The sequence below is a fragment of the Rhipicephalus sanguineus genome, chromosome 3 (assembly GCF_013339695.2).
Source record: "Rhipicephalus sanguineus isolate Rsan-2018 chromosome 3, BIME_Rsan_1.4, whole genome shotgun sequence".
Taxonomy (NCBI): domain Eukaryota; kingdom Metazoa; phylum Arthropoda; class Arachnida; order Ixodida; family Ixodidae; genus Rhipicephalus; species Rhipicephalus sanguineus.
This window is the reverse complement of record NC_051178.1, coordinates 37,219,033-37,246,215: the sequence shown is the minus strand read 5'-3', so window position 1 is coordinate 37,246,215 and position 27,183 is coordinate 37,219,033. Positions and strand designations below refer to the sequence as shown.

Below are 27,183 nucleotides of genomic sequence, written 5' to 3'. Positions count from 1 at the left end.
CGCAAGGTATTGGAGCAGTACTTTTGCAGCGTGATGCCGCCTCTAAAGAGCAGGTTGTGGCATACGCCAGCCGGACTCTGTCGACAGCGGAGAGGAACTACACGATCACGGAGCAGGAATGCCTGGCTATTGTCTGGTCGATACAGAAATTCCGCCCGTACCTCTACGGTCGGCACTTCACTATCGTCACAGACCATCACGCACTGTGTTGGTTGTCCTCGATGAAGAATATGTCAGGACGTCTAGGGCGCTGGGTCCTGCGCTTGCAAGAGTATGACTTTACCATCACATATAAGTCTGGCAAATGTCATCATGATGCCGACGCGCTGTCCCGATGCCCACTTTCACTCTCTCTTCACAATACGTCCTCCGCATCGCCTCCTGAGAGCTCATAGATTCTGCAGTTGTGTTGCAAATGGGCAGAAGCGCGCGGCCATGGGACAACCGGAGGAGACAGGAGGCGACGAGAATTCCACGAGAGGTGCAGCGAGGAGCAGGGGCAACTAGGGCGTCACCATCGGCTACTTGGCTAGATGCAACAGCTACCACGTGTTCATGACCAGGGCGCAAAACACAGTCTTCAGCGACAGCCAAGTTGAAGATCAATGAAGGCGGGGCTGACACAGATGCATCCGATGTATCCGTGATGTGAACGACGTGTTCTTTACATGATATGACAGCGGAGGCAGAATGTAGGAAGTCCCAACCCAGGATAAGTTCATGAACGCACGTGCGTAGCACAATCATCTCGATGTGGTGACGTATGCCGTCGATGAAAACGCGAGCCGTACATTGTCCATCAGGTTGTATGAGTACGTTATTTGCGCCACGCAACACAGGTCCCACATAAGGTGTTCTGACTTTACGGAGCCGCGAGCACAAGTCACTACGTATAACAGAAGTAGCGGCACCGGTATCAACAAGCGCTTGCACAGGAACACCTTCAATAGTCACTGACAACAGGTTAGCCGGGGAAACGGGAGGCATTTTTGATGATCGACGGGACGCAGTTTTCCCTCCAAAAACTGCAATCCTTAGTTTTCCGAATGTGGTTCAAGAGTGCGGGAGAGGGGGCGAAGCGGCGATGCCGAGCGGCGGTAGGGTGATGGAGAGCGTCGTCTGGAGGAGCGGTAGTCCTGATGTTGACGCGGGGACGCTGGAGGAGACGGAGACCGGTACTGCGTGAATGGGTAGGAGTCTGGACCATAATGATCGGGTCTTCGAAACCGGTCCCGCTCGAACTCAGCATAGCCTCGTCGTTCATCCTGCTGGCGGCGACGGCAGTAACGAGATATGTGGCCTCGGATACCGCAGTAAAAACAAACAGGACGAGACGGACGCCACTGAGGAGACGAGGGTGGAGCAGGTACCCCGCACCTCCACCACTCTGAAAGACGCAGGAAGACTTCACCAGGCAGGGCCAGCAGCAGCGTTTATTCCGCGATGTCTGCCTCGGCTCAGAACAGCAACCAACCAACCCAATGGCGATCATGATGGTTATGTACAAGTGAGAACGATGAAGTACGATAAATGTGCTTACAGTACCATTTGTTTGTGGATGATAAGCGGTGCATTTGCGATGTACAACAGCAAACTCAGCGAGCAGTTTTTCAACGACCTCGGATAAGAAGGCACGGCCACGGTCGCTGAGGAGTTCTCGAGGACCTCCATGACGCAGCACAAAACGGCGCAGTATGAAAGTGGCGACATCCTGTGCTGTAGCACCTTGAATAGCAGCAGTCTCGGCATAGCGTGTTAAGTGGTCGACTGCAACTATTATCCACCTGTTGCCGGTAGGAGTCAATGGAAGCGGCTCATAAAAATCTATACCGACCCGATCGAAAGGTCGGGAAGGGCAAGGCAGAGGCTGTAGTTCACCGGAGGAGACGTGCGGTGGAGATTTTCGACGCTGACATTCGCGGCAAGAGCGGACGAAGTTGCGGACGAAGGTATACATGCCACGCCAGTAGTAACGGTGTCGCAGTCTTTCGTACGTCTTGAAGATTCCTGCGTGGCCACACTGTGGGTCAGCGTGAAAAGAGAAACAGATCTCCGACCTCAAGGCCCGCGGGACGACGAGCAACCACTGGCGACCTTTTAGTGCATAGTTGCGTCGATAGAGGAGCTTGTCGCGAATCGCAAAGTGCGGAACTTGGCGCCGGAGCGTTCGCGATGTTGGGACTTTAGAGGTGTCGGGGAGAAGGTCGAGAAGAGACGCAGTCCACGGGTCGTTGCGTTGCTCCACAGCAATGTTGTCAAAGTCAAGATATGACAAATGCTCTCACAGGCGGATTCATCAGTGGCGGTCAGGGAGAGAGGGTAACGGGAAAGCGCGTCAGCGTCAGCATGTTTCCGTCCTGAACGATAAAGCACGCGTATGTCATAGTCTTGGATTTTCAACGCCCAGCGAGCAAGGCGGCCAGATGGGTCTTTTAACGTCGAAAGCCAGCACAGCGCATGGTGGTCGGTCACGACGTCAAAAGAACGGCCATATAAATATGGGCGAAACTTGCCAAGCGCCCATACGATGGCCACACACTCCTTTTCTGTGACGCTGTAGTTGGTCCGTGCCTTGGTAAGTGTGCGACTCGCGTATGCCGCAACGTATTCTGTGTGGCCAGGTTGACGCTGTGCGAGCACAGCACCCAGGCCTACACCGCTGGCATCGGTATGGAGCTCAGTTGGAGCTTGAGGGTCAAAATGGCGAAGAATGGGTGGCGTCGTGAGAAGCCGTCGCAAGGTGGTGAAAGCTTCGTCGCAGGCAGGGGACCACGATGATAGATCTTTACTGTCGCCGAGGAGTTGTGTGAGAGGTGATATAACGGACGCAAAGTTTCGAACGAATCGCCGGAAATACGAGCATAAGCCAATGAAACTGCGCAGCTCTTTGATTGTAGTAGGTTTAGGAAACGCAGTGACAGCGCGCAATTTCTCGGGATCCGGGAGAATGCCGTCCTTGGATACAACGTGGCCTAGAATGATGAGTTGACGCATGGCAAATCGACATTTTTTAAGGTTTAATTGCAAACCGGCGTTGGTCAAGCAAGTAAGGACGTTCTGAAGGCGGCACAAGTGTGTTGCGAAGTCAGGGGCGAAGACTACGATGTCATCGAGGTAGCACAGGCAGATCTTCCATTTGAGACCACGCAGAACAGTGTCCATCATTCTTTCGAACGTAGCAGGCGTGTTACAAAGTCCGAAAGGCATGACGGTGAATTCATACAATCCGTCTGGCGTAACAAAAGCGGTTTTTGGGCGATCGCCCTCCGCCATCGGCACCTGCCAGTAGCCTAACCACAAATCTAACGAGGAAAAGAATTCGGCACCCTGTAAACAGTCCAGAGCATCGTCAACGCGCGGCAGTGGATAGACATCCTTCAGCGTGATCTTGTTCAATCGCCGGAAATCGACGCAAAAAATTGGCCGCGTATCTGCGTGCTTCGCTGCAAATGTCGTCTAAAGACGATAGAAGAGGCGCTGCGTGAGATATGAACGCCATTTGGCAATACGTCGGGAAACGTGAATGCTGTGTTGCGGGCTGGTAGTCCCGGCGCAGCAGCACGCGAAGACCGGCGGTGACCAACGCGGCCGGCGGGGACGCCAGCCAGCCCGAACACACGGTTTGGCGCGAAGCGCCGAAGCAGAAGAAACGTCCGCACTCAACGAGTACTCTCCACACCCTCTTTTAGATTCACGTCGCCTGGGTAAAGCAGGAATGCCAGAGCGGCGCCACATGGCATTCGTACAGTGCAATACTGAACCGAAACCGAAACACAACAATGAGCTCGTGCAGAGGGCACGGAGGAAGCCAAGTTTCGGCGCAGTCGCATTTTCAGCGCAGCTTAAGAAACTAGGGTCTCTAGAATTACGTATCTATGTATTTTCTATTAAAGGAACACACCACCTAATACTTACCTAGTGATGTTGCGCCTCAGATATGCGTAATGTTTGCTTTTTGATCAACAATGTACACAAGTATGAACCTAGTCAGCCGTTCACGATGGCTGGCCCTTGGGCAAGTGGTTCAACTTTGGCCGAGTGGCTGAATCGAGGGATGTGCCGACAGACAGAAAGGCAGACCAAAATTTCTGAGTTTAAGTTCCCCAAGAAAGACTATCGTCTTTAAAACGGATAGAACCGTCTTTCTTTGTGACGAGTACTACCGGAGACGCCCATGGGCTCTCTGAAGGTCGAATGACGCCTCGGCGGAGCATGTCATCGACATGGTCGGCAATGACGCGGCGTTCCGTAGCGGATACGCGATATGGACGTTGCCGCAGCGGTGAGTGAGAACCAGTGTCGATGTGGTGTTCGACTGCTACGGCACGACGTAGAGATGTTTGTGCAATGTCGAAAGAAGGACGGTAGTGCTGAAGGATGGCGAGAAGCTGTGATCGCTGCGAAGGTGTCAAACCTTCGGCGATGAATGGTCGAAATATATCTGTAGATGCTGGGTCAGGCGCGGAGAGGGCACCCAGTTCACAGACGGCCGTAGAAGACACCTCATCGGGGACGGAAATGATTCGTGAGGAGTTGACCGTCTCAAGGCATTCGTGACAAAACAAGGACAGCGGTGATGAGTGATGATTATAAATGGGCATCGTGGTGAAACCTTCGACAAGGTCAAGAGCAGCAAAAGGCAACGGAAGGTCTCGTCGGGTAACGAAGATGTGGGATAGCGTGAAGACCGTCCCGTCGGATATGGCGCTGCACGAGACTGGTGTCGTCACGGACGACATTTAAGCGGAAGATTGAGGGTCGACGGAGGCTGGGTCATCGAATAAGCATAATTCAACCTCTGCCCGAGCACAGTCGATTACGGCGTTGTGGCGCGACAGAAAGTCCCATCCTAAGATAATGGCATGAGAGCACGATGGAAGAACGATGAACTCTATCGTGCACAGAACGCCCTGAATGGTCACACGGGCTGTGCAGACTGCGGTCGGTTGAATGGGCTGAGCGCTGGCTGTACGAAGCGACAGTCCGGAGAGAGGCGTCGTGACTTTACGAAGTGCGCGGCAAAATCCAGCGTCGATGACAGGAACAGCAGCACCGGTATCTATAAGAGCGACTGTAGCGACATCTTCGACACATACATCAATAACATTGGCAGGACAAGAATGGGGACTTGGGCAAACCGAAACTTGCGCAGTTCTTGCCTCGGGAACTGCGTCGTCTAGTTTCCCTCGTCGGTAGGTGCGGGCCGTCGACGCATAGGAGAAAGCGAGCGGCGGCGAGGAGAGGGCGAGCGAAGATGTTCCATTCTGGGGCGGCGATCAGCCGGAGGGAGCGTAATGCGCGTTTGAGTCAAATGGGAAGTAGGGCTCTGGGGGGTTGTCATCAGTGGCTTGAACCCGGCGGCGGCAGTACCTTGCGACGTGTCCGCATCTACATGCGAAGCATATCGGACGATTGTCGAGCGTGCGCCACGGGTTGGTGGCGGCTGTACTGGCCCAGTGATCAGGAGGTGGGTGGTTGAGAATGCTGGAATGGTGGTGCAGGTGCTTTGAGAGTGGGCATGGCAGCAACCGCAGCGTATGTGTGTGGAGCAGCCACAAGGTTTTGCTCGCGGGCAGCTGGCAGCGCCTCAGCGACCTCTCCTTGAATAACGCCACGGAGGGACGATGGTAGTGTTGTGGTAGGTTCCTGAGTGAAGGGCACCAGAGAGAGCTGTCGCGCGACTTCTTCGCGGACAAGGGCTTTGATTTCGGCTATCAGCGACGCGTTGTCGTGGCCGTTGGTCAGACTCGACAGTGATGCCAAATCGTGTGCGGGAGGACGTCTTGTCAGAGCTCGCTGCTTCCGCAATTCATCATAGCTCTGGCACAAGCTAATAACGTCGTTGACTGTGATCGGGTTCTTCGCCAGCAGCATCTGAAAAGCGTCATCATCAATCCCTTTCATTATGTGCTTGATTTTTTCAGATTCCGTCATGGCAGCGTTCACGCGTCTGCACAGGTCGACAACGTCTTCGATATAGCTGGTGAACGTTTCACCTGTCTCTTGTGCGCGTGTGCGCAAACGCTGCTCGGCTCGGACTTTTCGGACGGCGGGTCGGTCGAATACTGCCGTGATTGACGTTTTGAACAACGGCTATGTCCTGACGTCTCCCTCGTGGTTCTTGAACCAAAGACTGGCCACGCCCGCGAGATAGAACGACACGCGTGTTAACTTGTCCGCGTCCGTCCATTTGTTTAGAGCGCCCACCCGTTCGTAAGTCGATAGCCAATCTTCAACGTCGTTGTCGTCTGTTCCGCTGAAGATTGGAGGCTCTCGCTGCGGAACAGTGCCAGGACAGGTGGCAGGTGGCGATGGAAGCGTCTGCTGGTTGGCGTCCGGCATAGCAGAAGGTAACCGCCGAGAACGGAGATCCAGGATGGTAGGAGGACGGTAGAGGGAACGTTACCCCGCACCTCCACCAAATATAAAGGCGATATATTGAGTGTGTAGCTGGTCGCTGGTCGCACAATGCACAGAGAACAATTCGCTAGCTCGAGCCTCTGCTGCACACTCGATGATGCTGCCTTTGCGCCGGAGTACTTCCTCTTCGTTACTATATATATATATATATATATATATATATATATATATATATATATATATATATATATATATATATATATATATTGCCACGTGCAGGTGATAAGACCGACGACAACACAAATGGGCATATGCTGTGCGCCGAAGATAGAAAGGGTAAAAGAAGAGCTCACTGCGCGCGGTATTAAAATACCGACCTGCTGTTCTCTTGATCTGTGTATTACGACCTCTCTCTTGACGTCGCGACAATATATATATATATATATATATATATATATATATATATATATATATATGGATGGCCTGATAGGACAAAATCATACGACCGAAGGTGAATACATGTGCACCAGCGTAAAAAAACTCAGTTTCACCGCAGAGGCGAAGCAATGAATGCGATAGCAACAAATTGAAGTGAGGCTGGCAGCTAACTGTTTTGTATCCGATCTGGCGTAGCTACAAAACGCTGGTGCAAGAGAATACGGCCGCTCCAGGGAGCGATGCTCTCCGCGTAGTCACTTCGCGTTGAGAGCGCAGCACGTAGAAGGGTATACGAGCCGCCCGCTGTGATGGCTTTCGAGATAGCGCGCGCGCCAGCGATCGCGACCGCTCCCTTAGATTCAAAGTTCAAAGCTCCTTGCGCGACACTCCCCCCCCCCCCTCCCGTCGCGTCTTTTTTCATGCTCGTTAATGATGGGCGTGGCGTTTCCTGTCTGCTTCGACGGCAGGCCTCCCGAGAGGGGTGATGTTATCGCATGCACCCTTCGAGCGACGAAAACGGGACGGCTCGTTTGATCTCTGCTTCGGCCGCGTTCGTCGTCCCCGCTCGCGCGCTTTTAGCCGCGGTAGAACATGCGATGCGCGGGGGGATTTTATCGATTTGTACTTTATACCGGAAGGACATGACGGCGACGGCAGACGGCGAAAATCCGTTGAGACTGTCCATATAATTGCTATCGCAATAATAGCAGCACTAACAATGGGAACCGCAGCGGTGGCTACGTGGTTGAGCGTCCGCTTCCAACGCGGGGGGTACCGGGTTCGATTTCTAGTGCCGACCGGGAATCCACCGGTTTTTCCAAGGGGGTAGAGGAGTACACCTACCTGGCGCTCGGTTGTTAATGGGTACTCATCTGGAAAGGTGGCCCCATAAGGTTCTGTAAGGGCCCCTGGGTGCACCTTAACCCACCACAGCCTTGGTGAAAGAGTTGAGCATCCGCCGCTGCTGTGGGAGGCAGAGAATTGCTGCCGCTGGGTATCTACCGGTAAAATAGGTACAAGCGCACTTGCGGCCTGGTGCTCGGCAGAACGAAGTTCATAGTCGCTTGGGAGGGCACCCACCCTGTGGGAAACTGGCGGCACGGGAACGCCAGACCTAAAAATAAGGTCATCCTCTTTTTTTCCCATGGGAACAACCGCGGTTGTTCCCATGGGAGGAATAAAGATTTCGGTCTTTTAGTTGAGGTTGCCACATACGGTACAATCTCTAAGTAAACAAAGATATTTGATGCTCGCGTCCTTCGTTGCGCCTATAGAGTTGTAGACACAAATATATGTAGCTATCCTTCTGGTCGAATTGCTGATGTTAAGGCGTGTGTAAGCTTTAAATCACCTTCAAAGCGTCATATTAAGTTTTGCTTAGGCAGTGAGGGAATTAAAGGGACATAACTTGTCCCAGACATCGTAAGTTTGTAACTGTCTTGCTCAAGGCGCACACCTGAACCATCTCAAGGAGCAAGCGCGTGTAATTCGCGCCATCCGGAAAATGAAGGACCTGCCGCCTTGCAGCGACCACTGCAAGATTTTGCTAACTCCTCACACGTGAGCAGAAATAAGACGCGCGCGAAGGAAGAAGCGCCTAAGAATAAGAGACGGCCTCCGTTGCTAGGCGACACCCGGCTAGGCGGAGAATGCCCAGAGCGTGGCCCACCCATAAGGAACCTCCTGCAAGGAACTGCTGTGTGTGTAACGTAAGACCCATGTCGCCATCTACAGAAAAAGAGAAAGGCTTTGAATGTTGTGTCGTAGCTAGGTTAGAGCGCACTGATGCTTTTAATGTGTTGGTTACCTGGCGTTATGTAGTTGGTAATTTGTCTCCTCTACACGCGGCACCATGAATGCAGCTGTACTGAGAGATATGCTCGCTGTCGGGAAGCTAAAGCTTGTCTCCAAGCAAGTTAGGAAAAGCCAGGTCGGAAGTTGTTGACGTGCACACCCTATCACCAGTAGGACATGTGCAGTGCAATAGCTGCAAAGCTTTCTTCGCATATGATGGCGGGAAGACAGAAACGTCGCATCTGAACCGCCAGAAGTGCAAGGCAGCAGATGACACCACTGCCATTTCCTCGTTCTTCACAGAGAACAAACCCCAGGTTTCATCTACCGTTATGGGTAATCTGACGACTGCTTGCGTCAAGTGGTGCGCAAAATGTATGCGGCCCAGACATTTGAATGTTGTTTGCGACGACGGATTCTTAAAGGTTGCCGACGAACTGATTGCTATCGGTACCAAGTACGGGAGCATATCCGCATCCCACGACGGTGTCTCGCAGGGTATCCGAAGTTGCAAACGAACTCCGAGAAGCGGTGGTGCCTGAGATCCAGTCAGCGATGAAGGAAGGTCGCTGCTCGATGACCCTTGATATGTGGACCGACTACTACAAGAAAGTAGCCTATATCACTGCAACGGCGCATTACTTAAGTGTGAAATGGGAACTGAGGAGCCTTGTTCTGTTCACTAGCGACTTTTCTCCTAGAGAAAAACGGGAGAGAACATCCGTAAAGAGGTTGTACGAAGGAGCGCTAAGTTGGGTATTGATGAAGGCATGTTGAGCAATGTGGTGTTCGTGACAGGCCAAGGTGCCAACATAATTAGCACGCTGCGTCCGTATGCGAGGATGAACTGCTGTGCGCACGTCTTGAACACCGTTCTTCGGAACGCGTTTGATGACAGCTAGGTACCTCGCTCAGGAACTTCCCGACCTTTTGGAACAGCTGCAAAAAGTGAATGCTGTCGGGACTTTTTTAAAACAAAGCGGACTGACGAGCCAGCTACCACAAGGTGTGTGCCAGGAGATATGCACCCGGTGAAATTCGAAGCTCGCCTTCATCAAGTCGGTGCTAACTCAGTACGATGCGATAGAGAACCTCCTGTATTCAAGGGGAAATCTACTCTTGGAAGACTTCAATAAGGCCTTGTTGACGGAGGTCATCAAATTCTTGGAGCCCTTCAAGGAGGCCAGCGAAAAGCTTGAGCAGGACAAAGTAGTAACGCTGCCCCTTGTATTGATGTACTACACAAAACTGAAGAAGAACCTTACTGCTGCTTCGACAGACTCACCAGAAGTGTGCAAGCTCAAGTCGAGGACGTTAAAATACGGGTCAGCAGCTGAGCACCATAACCACTGTTCCACCGCGGCGGACCAGTCCGTCCCTCTCATTTGTGTCGAGAGTTGTGAAAGCTTCGTGATGCCTAATGACGTTACGAAAGACGAAATGGAAACAGGGGGCGCGCTGCTTGCCGAACTCCAGTCAATCAGCGGCAGCCGAAATGGACAGTCCACTAGGATGACACATCGAGAATAACTCCTCAGCTGCAACTCCCCGGCCATAAAGAATGAAACAGGAGCATGCTGGGAATTTTGACCGGAGCATGAAGTACAAGGGGGGAGCGGCGTCGGAGGAGGTTGGCTTGTGGACGCTAGGCGCGCTCCCTCCTAATTTTTTTTTCTCCAACGTTCAAACGCAAGGTTGAAGCGCATTCTGTTCCTCTCATTTGCGTCGGGAGCCGAGAAAGCTTCGTGATGTCAATATGAGAAAAGAACTGGAAACAGAGGGCGCGCTGCTCGCCGAGCTCCCGCCAATCAGCGGCGGCTGGACAGTCATTACATGGACACATGCATCGAGAAGAGCTCCAAAGGTGATGCATTTTATATCCAGATTCTCCGTTCATATTACAAGAAAAGACAGACGGCGGCGCGCCGCAATTATAGCGCGGCGGCGGCATCCCTCTCGGGATTTCGGCGGCGGCGCGAACGGCGTGAGCAAAAACACGCAGCTGCAGCGGCGGCGGCGGCGCACAGCTCTACTTGAGACCCAGTTCCAAATCCGAGTGCGCCTGATCCGGTAGAACGATTCCATCTTCCACGTACTCGCTGCGCTTACATGTCGGGGTGCTCTTCAAGACTAGGACTACCGCGCCGAGGCTACCTGTACACTGCGTAGTGACTTTCCTACAGAAACAATCCTTGTGTGCGCTGCCTGCTGACAAGGAGGGTGGGTTTTCGGTGTTTTCAATTGCCGATTTCAAATCTAAGGCAGCTACTGCCATCTCAAACGTCTTTCTTGCTCTGAATGATATGTCGCTTGCGAAGTTAAAACTTCTAGCAAAAAAGCTTTGCACTAGGTTTTCACTTGCGAAATTAGCAGAGTCAATTGAGGGTAGCAAATTTGGCCATTTAGAGGCGTTTCTCAGTGCGAAAACGCACAAACCTGACTGCCCCTTAAGGGTCATTGTTTCAGAGAAGCGAACCTGGCAAGAACATATCGCTCGACTCTTACAGGATAAGTTGAAATGCCTTGTGATTGAAGATCGCTTCTTGATTAGAAATTCAGAAGAGGTTGTTGAGTGCCTTAGCAGACACGATAAAGCCATGTTCACTGCTATCTCAGTAGACCTGAAACATTTGTACTATTCCTTGCCACAAGATCTAATTTTGAAGTGGGTTGAAGATAGCATTCACCAGGTTGATGCCGTTAATTTTCGGAACACCACTGGGCTATGTGTTCGCAATTTTTTTAGAGTTACTCGCTTCTTACCTGCCCGCGACTTACATAAGTTGGGAGCACTGCCCTTAAATTCAGAAGCAAGGTGTGTGCATTGGTTCCTGCCTTGCACCCATACTTAGCGATATAGTTTTAGCTTCACTGGACAAACAAATTTCCATGCACCTAAAGAGCACTAACGTATTCAATTTTTTTTAGATTTGCAGGCGATTACTTGGTATTATTTGACGTCAGCGCTTCACGGAATGCCGACGTAGCAGATGTATTGACATTCTTCCAGGAAGTTCTGCGCCCACTCGTAATCACGCATGAAACGGTAACAGACAACACTATCAGAGTTCTAGACCTTAAACTAACATCTACTGACCAGCACACTTGCTGGATATATGAACCGCGCGCAAACAAACCTTTGCTTCAGTATCACTCCACGCATTGAGAATTCGTCAAGAGAAACATAGCTAAGCTATGTTTCACTGATGCACTTAAAAATATCATGTTCTCATGTCATGACCGACAGCCTTAAGAGACAAGCCCTTCGTTTTGCAGACGCGGGCCTTCCCAAGTTTTTGTTAACCTCGATACTTTAAGGTTTGCTCAGAAATGAGCACCGGTCTGAGCAATGAGTAAGGAGTCGTGTACTCTGCGCTACTGTCATGCAGCAAGTATTACGTCGGACAAACGGGTAGGTGCCTTAATGTCCGTCTTAGAGAGCACCAGCAGAACATGTCAGCGGTCGGTCGCGTGCAGTCATCTAGCGATGCACTGCCGTGATTGTGGCTGCTCCCGCATTTTGGAGGATGCACTGTCATAGCCAGGCACGGCGACCAAATTGTTAGAGATATTTTAGAGGCCGCCGAAATTCAGAGGCTTGGTGAAAGATGTGTCAGCCGGCCCTCACTGCCCCTCTCCGAGAAGCAAGTACACTATTTACAGCGCACGCCTTTTCAGTAGCTGTTTTTTACCCCGTTTTTTAGCTTTGTCTCGTGTAACTGCTATGGCTTGTTTGGTTTTATCGCTGTTGTCAGTCGGCTTTAGGTTTAATTATAAATATTGTACTTTCGTTTTGTATATTGGGGGCGGGCTTGATCTTTTTTTGAGATTTTTTAACCTTTGCTTGAACGTCCTTTTCGGCAGCCTGTTGTCACGAGGCTTTTTCATCGGTTCATTTCTAGAAATATTTTCCGTTGCTTTGATGCGCGCCATAAAAAGGCCCTGCGTTCAAAGTGATAAATCGGTTGTGAGTTCAGCGCTTTGTGTCTGTGTCTACATTCATAGGTGTTCCGTCTTTTTGCGTAGGTAAAATTTGTCTTTTTTCACGTTTTTCCACGTTTGCTTGCCTTTGAATATATGTAATTTTATCTGCCATTTCCTTCCTTATGTTTTTTATGCAAGAACAATAGCGCCAGAGAAGACAAGGACAAAGAAAGACACGACACAGGCGCCGACTCTAAACCAAAAATTCATTCGAAGGCACATGCACACACACATAAAGCTACCGACCTAGTGACATGACACACCGTAGCATCCTCGTCGCAGAGTAATTAGGATCAATAAAAATACGTAATCATGACAAAGTGTTGCACGTGTATCATAAAGCCGAAAAAAAAGGAAAATCAAACACAAGCAAAAACATACATGACGGTCTAAACATTATACGCTTTAACGCGGCAAAGCTAAATCCATAATGAATTACCACCAACCAGCCCAAGTTTGTCTTCTAGTGTCGTTACGTTCTATTGTGGCCCCTTCTGTTTAGGCAGTATATAACGTTGTATATATTTTGAAATAAAATATAAAGGTAAGCAGCATTAGCAAATTGTTAGATTTGGCGTGACCCACGCCTATTGTCAGAATTAGGAATTACGGAAGTAGGAGTGATTGAAAAGTGACGACTTGGATTGGCTGGACGCATCAGAAAGAGAGAAAATAATTCACGGGCATGCAGAGGCCTGGCTTGCCGGACACTGCAGAGCTCGAGGACGGGGTATGAATTGAACAATAAAGACGAAAAAAGCATGCATGGATACACCATCGCCATGCTCCTGGATTTCTAGAAAGCTTAGCAACTTGCGAAGGGACCATAGCTGGCTTTGTTACAATTGCAATCGTCCGGCTTTTTTGGTGCCACTGACCCAAAACTAACTCTTCTAATAGTTGTTGTGTGCGTAACTGCCTACGTACCACATCTGCAGGTGTTCTGGCTTATGCTGGCAGCCTGGGGATGGGTGCACCTGCGACTTGGACCAGTCGTACACTTGAGTCCACGGTTTGTCGGAGCCCCAGAAGTGTACGATCTTAGCGCCGGATGAGCCGAACTTCAAGTACGCCCGGTCGAAGAAAGGACGCCCCGCCGAGCCCTGTATCAAGAAGAAACGGACCCGCCAGATGTCGGGTTCGTTCGCTTGCACTGTCCCTTCTGAAAAGCTCTGTGCACGCATGATCAGAAGGGGTGCAGGACTGCTTCGTATAGGTTGTGGTAATCAACACTTTAATCAATGATAACTGCACTGCTTACACCCTACTAAGCTTGAGTGGGGTGCACTAAGAGAAATAACACGACTCTCTTTAAGCAGAGTCATGTCATGTGCGCATATATATCTGCTCTTACGCAGATATATGTGCGCACAATAAAGCGATATAGTCGACAGTATGCCATTGCCCCGTGTTCTTTCCGGTTCGGTGTCTGTTTACGCTCTTCATTCCGCCGGATCGCGTGACCAGGTACGGCCTCTGCCTTGCAGATGCGCCTAATGCACGTGATGCAATAACTCGGCCGGCACGCGCTCTATTCGTCCTCTGCTTCATCGTAGGTAGGATTGACTATAAATAAAATGGGCACAATGTGCACTAAGTCACGCAAGGCTGGGTCACAGCAGAGGCGTTTCCGCTTCTCTTGTTAGCTATCTCTACAGAATGCTTGGGCAGTCATTGAGCGCGTGCTCGTACATGATGATGTTTTTCTATCTACGACACACGGCAAACCTCGACCATAACAGCTCGGTGGTGAAATTCCTATAGCGCGTACGTGCCACAGAAATTGGGCAAATTCCATTAAGTGTAAACTTCTCTCGTTAACTGTGTGACACGTGTGAAGAATGCTTGGGCGATGAGTGAGTGCGTGCCTGTCCATGATGATAATTTAATAGCGCATACGTGCCCCAGGAATTGGGCGAAGCGCACTACCCTTCAGCTTCTCGTGTTTACCATCTATAGAGAACACTTGGGTGGTGATTGAGCCCTTGCCGGTTCATGGTAATAATTTTCTGTCAGCAACACACGGCAAACCTCCACCATAGCTGCTCTTCTGTAAAAGACAGTTTGCTCTTGGCAACGTACATTCGAGAAACGAGGATAGTTATAGAACATTTTTCTGTATCGCCTTGTAATTTGGCGGATAATAAGGCTTGTGACCAACACACCCATTGAGGTTGACACGGTGGATGTGAAATGTAGGCGTTTCTTCAATGTGCGTGCCTCCTGAAGAAAACAAAAGAGAAACGCAGTACACATAGACTAAAGAGAAGGCAGAGAAAGAAAAAGAAAGAAACAGAGACAAAGAAATAGACAGAGAGAGAAACAGACAGGAACAGAGACATAGAGAGGACTTTGATAAGTAAGACCATGGTAATTAGAATCATACCAATTAACATTATGCTAAATAAGACCTTGCTAATCATGACCACGGTAATAAAGATCTTGTCAGTTGGAACATTTGTAATTAGCTCCTTGCTAATCAACATGTTAACCCATATATGCCCAGTGTCCTACATATAAGACGCTTCTTTGATGCACCCTAACATCGCTATTTCTTTAGCAGATGACTAGCGCCTCCTACAGCACATCAAGCAGGCCTTATTCTCAACGTGCGCAAGCCTAGACATTGCTAGCTTTTCATGCTGCCACGTGCCGACTGCTTTCACCGGGCAAACGCGTGCTTTGTGTGAAAGACGCCATGGAGAGGAAGAAGTGCACGTGAAATGCCGGCCGCTTTCTCCGGGCAAACTCGTGCTTTGCATGAAATACGTCATGGAGAGGAAGAAGTGCAATGTTGGTGTGCACGTGAAATGTTTCAAGGCCTACCACACCCGCACATACACCCCTAATGCTCAGTATCCTATACGTAGAGGACGGCTTGAAAAACAGTGTTGCGTTTACCTGGCAGTAAATAAACTTGTGCTTTCTTTTGAGAGTAGAAGTATACTTTTTCTAAAAAAAGATAATTGTTTTGCCACTTTTTCTGAGTTTGGGCATATATGGGTTAATTAGGATCATACTAATAATCTACGCCGTTGTTAGTCCAACGTTGCACAACTAGTGCAAGCTGCGCACACTTTTAAGAGCGAAGCTCTTTAAGCCGGCCGTAAAAACGTTCGTGTGTACAATGTGTACAAAAAACTATCATCATCATGAACAACCAAGCGCCTGTTTTTCTTCTCTTTACTGTGAAGCTGTTTAAGCTATCGGTAACTTGTGCTCCGTCGCGCAAGACTCCTCAAGTGGGTATGCGCCGCAGCAATTGGGCAAGCACCACTTCCGAGTACAGCAGGTGCGAACGTTAAACGAAAACTCAGCTCAGCGAAGTGGAGCACGTGAAACACGTGAGAAAGAAAGAAATCGCTCGAAAGAAAGAGAAAGAGAAAAAATGGCAAAGCATGCATTAGGTTGCGCAAGGCTTGAAAGAGCGAAGCTGGACAATTCTGAAGCCTAACAAAACAGCGAATAACCTAGAAACAACCTAACAACAACTAGCTGAAGGCCAGTAACGGCCTAGAAGCGATCTAAAGAGCAATATAGCAAGGAGCCTAGTAGCTACCTAGAAGCAACCTAGCATATCCTAGCTAAAGACTAGCAACAACGTAGACGACACCTACAAACAACTTAGCATCACCTAACTAAAGCCTAGCAACGACTCAGAAGCAACCTAGGAACAACATTAGGTAAAGCCTAGCAACGACCTAGAAGCAACCTAGAAACAACATTAGCTAAAGCCTAGCAACAACGTAGAATCAACCTAACATCACCTAGCTAAAGCCTAGCAACAACCTAAAAGCAACACAGACACGACCTGGCATCACCTAGCTAAGGCCTAGCAACAACCTAGAAGCAATCTAGAAATAACCTAGCATCACCTAGCTAAAGCCTAGCAACAACCTAAAAGCAACACAGGTACAACCTAGCATCACCTAGCTAAAGCCTAGCAACAACTTAGAAGCAACCTAGAAAGATCCTAGCATCACCTAGCTAAAGTCTAGCAACAACCTAGAAGCAATCTAGAAATAACCTAGCATCACCTAGCTAAAGCCTAGCAACAACTTAGGAGCAACCTAGAAAGATCCTAGCATCACCTAGCTAAAACCTAGCAACAACCTAGAAGCAATCTAGAAATAACCTAGCATCACCTAACTAAAGACTAGCAACAACCTACAAGCAACCAGATTAGACTTCAGAATCATCCAGCTTCACTGTTTCAAGCCTTGCGCGACTTGGTGCACGCTTCACCATTTTTACGTCATTTTTTTGCCGAAGTATTCGTGCCAACTAGCTCGCGTGCAGACCCTTTCAATTACTTGCGAACTCCTACTTCCTCGATGCAAACGGTGACAGGCAAGCGCTTAGCGCTTGTACTGTCCTGTTTTGCAATATTTCTGAGCCATGATTTTGAACCGATAAGCCATGACATGAGATAATGCTTGCCTGCAGATTGTAGATAAAAGGAAGCCGCAGCTCCAAATCCTTCGTCCAACGCTCGCCGAACACTTCGTTAAGGATGCCGCGGTCGACGCCATCGAAGCTGGCACTCTCTCGGGCCACCTTCAAGACCTGCAGAAAGGATGGCGCGCGGTGCAGGACTATACATTCAGTTGCGATAGCAACATGTCCATAAAATTGAAAGATACCGTTGGTGCATTAGTTGTTCTTCAGGAGTCACATAAGTCATCTGTCACCAAATTGGCTGACCGTCAGTCTCCTTCATTTACGTTATATAATCGTGTTTTTCCTATTTTAGTTCCTCAACTTCACCATGCATTGCGATTATGGGGGTCGGGGAGGTCCTGACCCCCCCCCCCTTCTTGTGTTCCAGCTAGGAGAGGGGGGCACCCCTTGCGAGTGTAACCCCCCCCCTGCCCCCTTCAGATGTATCTTTCAAACATCATATTGGCAGTATATAAAGCATCTCCGTAATACAACCTCGGAGTTCTGAAGCCCTTCTAATGAGAAGAAACGAAGTCCAAAATAAAGAAATTGGCCGCGTATCTGCGTGCCTCGCTGCAAATGTCGTCTAAAGACGATAGAAGAGGCGCTGCGTGAGATATGGACGCTATCTGGCAATACGTCGAGAAACATGAGTGCTGTGTTGCGGGCTGGTAGTCCCGGCGCAGCAGCAGGCGAAGACAGGCGGTGACCAACGCGGCCGGCGGGGACGCCAGCCAGCCTGAGCACGTGGTTTGGCGCGAAGCGCCGAAGCAGATGAAACGTCCACACTCAACGAGTACTCTCCACACACTATTTTATTTACACGTCGCCGGGGTAAAACAGGAATGCCAGAGCTACAGTGTACTAGAAGGGGGCAGTGGAACGAACGAAGCGGCCGCGCCGCATCTCGGGTGATGCTCCGACGGGCGATCGTAGCGGCGGCGCTGTAGTCACTTTGTACTGAAGCTGTGGAGAGCGTCTGCATTTGGCGCGCGCGCGTCGCAGCCTACGAAAGCGTGTAATTGCGCGTTTGGAGCGCGTTTAATGCATTACTGAGCTTCAATCGGTGTTTCAACGCCTGCGACACGCCATGGTGCATGAGTGAATATGCAGGCGTGCAAAAATTGCGTCGAGATATTCCCTGTTCTTGGAGCCTGCCGACCCCCCAAAGAATGTAACAATCGGATTTTGCGCACATGCATCTAGCTGCTCAGTGATTGCTGTGCGGTTTGCAAGCAACACTTCGAGCCGCGCTACACTATAAGTGACTACGAACACTGACTACGAAGAAATAACAAACCAGCAAAGCCTACAATTCTTCTGCCGGCAGTCTCTACGATATATCCAGAGCATTGATCCCTGTATGAGCTCCAATGCGTTCGACTGTTTCATGAGTAACCTGAGTACAAATGACTCTATCGCAACATTTATATTAGCGACGGCTGAGTTCTGCCAGTTTTGCGCTGTTTCTTTAATGCCGAAAGGCTATCTTGTTTCAACAGCGTGCTTCCGCGGTTACGATGCATCGGTTATGCGACCCCTGAGGGCTTAAAATACCGGAAAGGCGAGCCAGGAAGCCGAGCCGAAGGCGCGTGTTCACCTCCGAGGCACAAACTTCATGCATCAGGGCTTATCTCAAGCATTTTAAAATGCGCAGATGTAAATATAGCCCGTCGGTTATTCTGCCTAAATTCATTACAGCTCCTTTTCAATAGACATCTTATATTGCACTTTTCCTGATCTTCTATCGATGCCATTAGAAAAACTTCTTTTTGACAACGTTTGTATTATAATTTCATTTCTTTATCTGTAAAATGTCAAAAGTGAAGCCAGGAGGGGCGGTGGTGCTCTATGCTTCGCGAGATTATGTTTATATATATATATATATATATATATATATATATATATATATATATATATATATATATATATATATATATATATATATATATGATGTGTGTGTGTGTGCGTGCATGTATATTTACACGCACCAATACGGACAGTAAAGTATACCCTCCCCACCCGGTGCCTAGCAATAACAATATCCGTGCAACGCACCTGAGGACGACCGTTATTTGTACCGGTCGAGTTACCTTTGACTTCCAATACCTTTGAGCCCTCGTAATGTCAAAGAAGTAACATTTACGCAGCGCATTTGTAAAGATACGCACCGTACACGCAGCTTCGCCAACGCGCCGTAAATGTTCGGTGTGCTTTCGGCACAATATCAGCGCACAGCTTTCTGAGCACAGTTAAATTTCATTAGAGCAGCTGAGTTACTCTGAATAAAGTAGACGCTGAATCACCACCAGAAGAAAGCATTAAGACAGAAGAAATCTGAATAAGACACGCCCTTTTTGTTTCCTCTGTCTCTTTTCTTCTGGCGGTCGTTCGGCGTTTAGTTCATTGAGAGTAATTGTTCTAACTAGCCCAGCAATGAGTTCGGCTCAATTACACTGAGATCGTGAATATTCACGGTCGGTGTCAGCCTGTTTTCATTTTTATATTTTGCGTACTTTCCAGCAGTCACTTCGGCTACAATAACTGATTTGCAGTATCTCTCAAAGGCACATATGAAGCAAGCATCCATTAAAAGCTTTGAAGTTTCGTCTATCAAGGCTTACGACGACAATTCCTACGCTTAATCGCGTTGCCGATTGCTGGCTCGTTTCCTCTTTGTCAGCTTAGCAGGCTACAATTTCACCGGCTCTCTCGGTGGGTTATCGCCGGCGCAGTCAGCGCCAGTGTGGTTCCGTATATATATTAATAATGATATACACGCAACGAAAGCCACATCAGTGCCGATTAGCCGGGTGCCGCCGACGCGTCTAGCAGTTCTAGCGGCACGTTCTAGCGCGCGGCGCCGCGCGCCTTCAGTACCGAGCGACTGCAGCGCCGCCGCTGCGGTCGACGCGGAAGGCATCAGGCGGCGAGGCGCGTTCACGCCACTCAACAGTTCTAGTACACTCTACCAGAGCGGCGCCCCATGGCATTCGTACATAGAGTCACTGGAAAATTTTCAGAGTATCGCATCTGTTTTCCGCGCGCCGCCGCCGACGCGATTGGCTTACTCGCATCACGTGACCTCTCGCCGCCATATCCCTTCCGAGCGCTTTGGGTGCAGGCGTGTTGAACGCAGAGCGTGGCCGGACATTTAGCAGTACCATGGTCCCTGGAAGTACTTCGTCGCTTTTTTTTGAACGCTTGATCCAGCTACCCTGCGAATGTCGTTTATTTTTGTATTCCGTGTGGAAAAAATTAACGACAAAAGAGCGTCATTCTACGTGGCTGCATAGTTGGCCGGAATGAATTCACCCCCCTCTAAGAACACTCCTTAGTGCAATGAATTACACAATCTTTGCCGGAAAAGCTCTCATGCGACAGGATACTTCACCTTTTCGGTTCGCCATGTTGAGCAATATTGAAAACCACATACCTTTCTATTTGCTCGCCTGTTTATATCTCGATCTGTTGAACAGATTGTGCATGCTTTTCGAGTTATAAGCAGGTCACGCACGAGAGCGAAATCGAAGATTTATTGAAGTACTGGTATATATACCTTGAAGGCAATTGTGGCATGATCATTTGCCATTGCGCAAAACACAAGCGTAATACTGTTTAGTGGGTGAGAAATGGTCACAGCAAAAAAAAAAAAAAAATGCCGGCAGATTCCACGCATTGAGGGAATCGATTTCATGCGAGCCCTAGGTCTTTATTCATAATGTGCTGCTGTAGCATGCGCTTTAAAAATTTCCGGGATGTGCTATTTCTGATCAAAAGAACAGAAAGCACTGTGCCGAGTAAGTTTTATTAAGAGTGCATTATGAAAAAAGATTTCAAATTAAAATTAATGCAGAAACTGAATTCCAGCTGTTTACGCGCTGGCAACGTCAACAACAACAAGTGGTCTAGTGGTTATGGCGCTCGACTGCTGACCCGAGGGTCGCGGGATCTAATCCCGGCCGCGGCGGCTGCATTTTCGATGGAGGCGGAAATGTTTGAGGCCCGTGTACTTAGGTTTAGGTGCACGTTAAAGAACCCCAGGTGGTCGAAATTTCCGGAGCCCTCCACTACGGCGTCTCTCATAATCATATCTTGGTTTTGGGACGTTAAACCCCAGATATTAACAACAACAAAAAAAAAATAGTTTGTCGGAACACAGCAAAATATTTGCAAATGCACTGCAACGTTGTGAATATTAAGACAAAAAATAGGAAATGAGGCAATTAAGTAGTGATGCCAAACATTTTTCATGTACTATTTAATACGTATCTCTTACGAAATGACAACGTATTCGCAAAATAAGATGCACCTTACCTACCGCACGCCGATTCGCTCGTGCATTCGGCTGCTGGCGTTCCGAAGCGAGACATAAATACGTCAGGCACAACTTCCAATTACCGTACACACAAACACCACTTCTATTAGACATATCACCCAGTTGAATAGCAAGCGCGGTGCGCAAGCGAGGTATGCGTCGGCGATCAGTCGAAGGACGCACTGTGGAATGTTCTCGATGTTGTTCGATAATGTTCTTGATCGAGTGTGTTATGGGGTGAATCTGAACGACAGCAAAGCTAGCGCAAACAATCAAGATTCACCAAATGTCGAAGTAAACAGCATCTCGCACGAAGTCACTACGCTAATTCAACTATGTTTACAGCTCCGGACCTAGCGAACACACTCGGCCGTGACATGAAGAGAGACCGATGAAGACACGACGAGAGTTCGCGAGCACATGGCAACGTTCGCCGCACGTTTCATTAGTTACACCGCTTACCGCGCAGTCGATTCATAACTGTCGATGAGTCGAAATCACTGCTGATATCATCTTGAAGAAACACACACACATACTGCAGTTCCACCGAGCGTAACACGGTATCGAGGCGAAAATATGGGTCACATCTCAGCACACGCTAGCAACGCGCCGGACGGTCTGGAAGGGGAATGGCCGCTTCCGCCCAATGTTGCCCGCGTGCAGCCTACCTTTGCGGTACTCTGAAATTTTCCAGTGACTCTATTCGTACAGTGCAATAATGAACCGAAACCGAAACACAACAATGAGCTCGTGCAGAGGGCACGGAGGAAGGCAAGGTTCAGCGCAGTCGCATTTTCAGCGCAGCTTAAGAAACTAGGGTCTCTAGAATTACGTATCTATGTATTTTCTATTAAAGGAACACACCGCCTAATACTTACCTAGTGATGTTGCGCCTCAGATAAGCGTAATGTTTGCTTTTTGATCAACAATGTACACAAGTATGAACCTAGTCAGCCGTTCAAGATGGCTGGCCCTTGGGCAAGTGGTTCAACTTTGGCCGGGTGGGTGAATCGAGTGACGTGCCGACAAACAGAAAGACAGACAGAAAGACAGACCAAAATTTCTGCGTTGAAGTTCCCCAAGAAAGGCTATAGTCTTTAAAAATAACACCATCTCCCGCTAAAGGGGGCCATGAGGCGATGCGTAGGCGGAGCACTAGAACGATCGTGTTCCGTTGGCGTTCGTTGGGCATGCTACCAACCTCGCGTCGTGGAACGCGAAGAAGAACGCTACGCGCGTCGTGTCTTCCCTCTAGCCTGGCCGTTAATTCTCGCAGGGCGAGTGGGGAACGCGGTCTAGAGGCGCGAGAGAGAGGGGGGGAGCGTGGGAGAGGAGAGGAGGGGTAGGAGGATGCGCATGCGCAGTAAGAGTGGTCACGCCGCTCACCACCACCGGAACTCCGGCATAAGATGCTTCGCATCTAAAAAGCTACTCGCGGTTCAGAACCGCGTGCGCAGAGGTCTCGCGTGCACAGAAAAGCATGCTGCCCAATATCAGTTTGCATAACAGCGGTCGTTTACTTCATCCCCTTGTCATGTGACAAGTGCTTACATAGGCCAGACTGGTCGTCGCATTAACGTCAGATTAATGGAGCACCGTGCGCTGGTCAGGGGAGTAGCGGAAGTGGGTAGTTCAGCTGATCATTGTAAAAGATGCCAATCCACACGAAGTTTTCACAGCATACGCGTTCTCGGCTGGTATAAGGATGAAAAATGCCGTCTGAAGAGAAAGATGATAAAAAATGGGGTCGCTTTCATTAGAAAAGGAAATGAAAAGCGCTTGAGCGCAGATTATATTGTGTTTATTTAAAAGAAGCAGATTATCTTTTTGCAAACTTATCTGCTGTGGCATCATGCATGCGTCATATTTCTTGTTGTGGCGTCTGCCGGCGCATGTTAACTCTGTATAATTTGGTAGATCCCACACATTCTGAGAATCGGTTTCAGGTGAAGTAATCGGCGAGTAACTGTCTATATCGCATTTTTTTTTTTGGCTTTGAGTAAAGCGTTAGGAGATGGATAGACACGTTTTTGTGACTGGAGTTAGTGTGTACAGCGTGCGCTAATCAGGCACACCGACTGCCCTGACGAGTAAAGGATAACTTAAGGTCTGGCGCAACGTCAGCACTCATGTTAGAGCACAGAGGTCAGTTTTAATGAAACGAAGCGCCCGCTAGGGTGCGATTCACATTTCACGTGCGATGCTGTGAATATCCAGCGTAGCATTCGTTAGTGTATTGCTCCGGGATCAAGCAACGCTTCAATAAAGCTTTCCGAGTCATAGCCGTACATAAGTAATGTTCATTCGACTGTTATAAAAGCGGAGCCAACACTAACCAAAATTTACGTTACGCCGGAATGACGTCTGTACATATTAAATGAGTACATAAGTAATGTTTGTTACCTTGTTATGATTTGATAGCCAGCACTGCAACCACAATTGACGCTGCACTGACACGACTCTAGCATAGGATCGTCTTCCAAAGCAGTTTCAAGACTTGGCGTCGCTCTCTGGTAAAATACTTGGTTCCACGAAGATTACCAGGGTTAGATTCCTACTGGGATCCTGATTTTTATCATTCGCATTCGTCGGGTCAACGCGGCTGGTGCCGTATTTTCTTGACCTTCTCCCGTTTAAATTACCAATGTCTGTTCTCGCCGTTCCTGGGTGGATATAAACTGTGAACCATCTGTGGCAAATAGCCGCTTACCGCGGCCCGTGGTACACAGGTATGTGCCACACGTGACTGGAAGAAAAGGTTTCACGACGTACACCACGCATTATTATTGCGGTAGCAATTATATGAACACTCTCGGTGGATATGTACGGTAGCCGTCATGTCCCGGATATATATATATATATATATATATATATATATATATATATATATATATATATATATATATATATATATATATATATATATATATATATATATATATAAAGGCACACAGAAAAGTAAAGCAGAAGAAAAAATCCGAAGCATTTGACCGGAGATTCGAACAAGTGACCTCTCGCTCCGCAGCGCGCTGCGTTAGACAGCTCAACCACGGGCCATGCCTGCGCCGGCGTAATAGCGGCGAGCTATTTATATACACCATTTACCACTGGCGTTACGCAAATCTTGGAGGAGCTTGAGCGTGTTTTCTGTCAGCAACACTCCTACATTTTCTTTCAATTTGAGATGGAGAGCGAATAAACTTTATTTATCCCATCTTAAGGAAAAGAAGCTGCAAGAAGGCGAGGGATCCTATTCGCGGTAGGCCTTCTCTACCACCTCAGCCCACCTCAGGATAGCCTCCTGAAGTGCGAAGTTGTAGCTGCGCATGGCAGCCTCCCACAGCTCCTGACTACTCAATTGTTTACGAAGGCTCGGGGGAGACAGACAGACAGACAGACAGACAGACAGACAGACAGACAGACAGACAGACAGACAGACAGACAGACAGACAGACAGACAGACAGACAGACAACGAACTTTATTGGATCCTGAGGAGTTACTGACAGGACCAGAAATGATTTTTACATTGCCACATAATGTGGTTAAGGTTCGCTCGCCTGACAGAAAAAAAAAAGAAAACTTGCAGTCCGAATTAGGGTACATTCTGGGGTAAATTTTGTGGCGTAAGGCAGGGGAGAGAGAAGTGCGGGTTTGTAGTCTACGCCATAGGACCTTCGTGCTTCAGCGGCGCGCTGAAAGTATCGAGCTGCTTGTCGTTCTTCGTGTGACATTCCAATTTCTTGCTATCGCATTCGTTGCTTCGCCCTTGCGGCGAAACTGACTGTTCATGTCATGACCAGATTGAGGCGGTAATGCCCGCAGCTGTCGTGGTATGTAACCAGAACATTTATAATGGAGGGAGCTAGATTATTGGTTTCTGAAGCGTCCCCTAGTCTAGCCTGCGCTCGGATCGTGAAAGCTCGAGCGCTTGAGTGGGCCCCTTCATTACCAATGAGGTCTGCGTGAGCAGGTGTCCAGGTTAATGTAACAAGTTGGATGGCGGATTACGAGAGAGAATGGCTAGGGCTGTCCTACCCGCTTCGAAGTTGCATGTGGCAGTTTTTGAGTCACTTACAATATCAAGCGAATTAGCAATTGTTGCAGCGAGTGCAACCGCGGCCTCCTCCGCCTCCTCCGAAGACGAGGCTCAAATAGATGCTGCCGTTGCAACACTGCCAGCGGAGTTAACAGCAGATAAGGCGAATTTCTGTCCACACGGGCACTCTGCGGTATCGACATAGACCACATATTTGCAGCGAAAGAACTTTTTCTGAACAGTGCTCTTGAGACGCGCACGAAAAAGTGGCCCCTTTCTGTACCCACTCGTGATATGGAACGAAAAATAAAAAAAGACCGGGCACACATAGGGTGCCTTGATGCGCGTTTTGTCAGGGGGGCACATACATCGAGGCACACTAGGCACACCTAGAGTTACTGTATATGCTACCTTTAGGTAGCAGAATTGCGCATAGGTCCGGCTAGCAACCACAGCTATGCGGTGAAGTTGAACTCCGTTTTTGCAGGCGACATGCCAATCGTGTCACCGATAAACATGTCTGGAATGTTGGAGACCGGGGATAAACACTGGCTGTCGATGACTAGTGTTAATTCAGTTCGCTGCAGCGGCGACGTTGAAAAATACAAAAATTGGCCCGAGCGTCAGCTTCTCCGCAATGCTTGGTTCCTAGCGGCATTTGCAAGACAGATGCGCAACTCTCCTACCTAAAGGTAGCATATACAGTAACTATGGGCACACCTTGCGTCAGACGCCACCGTGAGGCAGCAGACGCCGGGGGGTCACTCCACGCGCCGCAGTTTAAAAGAAAAAACATGGTTGATCCCTCTGTCATAGGAATCGGTATAACACGAAAGCAAAACGTGTCTTCACAGACGTAGTTGAGCGTTTGTTGTGCATTGTTTCGCCCCGAGGGCGAAGGAATGAATGCTATAGCAACAAGTTGTAATGTCACGCGAAGAACGGCAAGCAGCTCGAAACTTCCAACGCGTTGCTCAAGCAGAAAGGACGCACAGAGCGAACATACACAGGATGAGCGCGAACTAACAACTGTCAGAGCCCGACAGTTAAAGCGCGCTGGTCAAATACAAAAGAGGACGCACGAAGCGAACGCACAAGTATACACAGGATGAGCGCGAACTGTCACACTTGTAACTTATTTGTTTGTGAGCAGCGCGCTCCTTTCGCAAAAGCGGCCGCTGCAGTGAGCGAAATGACCTTCGTGCTCTCTGTAACTTGAACGCAAACTTGCGGTGAGAGCGCAAGACGTACAAGATAAGCGCGCGCGCAGGAGCGACCACGCCCTGTAGAGACGCACGCCCATCTCAACGCGGGGGACGACGACATTTAAAGCGCGCTCTCCGAGCCCTTCGCGCCATCTCGCTTGTGATAACGAAAACACGCTGATGTACCCTGATCTCCGAGTACCGCCACTGGCAAATGGTTTATATAAATAGCACGCCGTTAGTATGAAGGAGAACGTGCCGTTTGTGGCGGAGTCGTTTCGCGCTGCGCGCTGGGGATCGAGAGGTCGCGAGATCGATTCCAGGAGACGGAACTTTTTCTTTCTGGTTTTTTCTTTGCCATATGTTAGTCTTTATATTTTGCAACGTCATATTCGTGACGGAAATGCGTCAGGGGAGCCGTGGTGGACCCCGGCATAAAACACTTTCGCGTTAAAAGAAATATCTAAGAGCGTCTGATTTTCCTTCGTCGACACTTGCAGCGCGTTGCTCAAACACACGTAACATCTGTGACAGTTGTTAGTTCAGGCTTGTCCTGTGTATACCTGGGCGTTCCTTTAGGGCGTCCTTCTTCGTGCTTGTGCGGCGC

The 27,183-nt window shown here is 49.1% G+C and overlaps 1 protein-coding gene across 1 annotated transcript in view; it reads right to left on the bottom strand.

Moving 5' to 3' along the window:
* Positions 1-13,810, bottom strand: part of LOC119385381 (glycogenin-2-like) — a 30,641-nt gene extending 16,831 nt beyond the window's left edge. The window contains exon 1 of the mRNA XM_037652830.1: positions 13,504-13,810. Within this exon, the coding sequence (XP_037508758.1) occupies positions 13,504-13,760 (257 nt within the window). The 5' untranslated portion in view covers positions 13,761-13,810. The remainder of the gene's footprint in view (positions 1-13,503) is intronic.
* Positions 13,811-27,183: the final 13,373 nt, after the last annotated feature.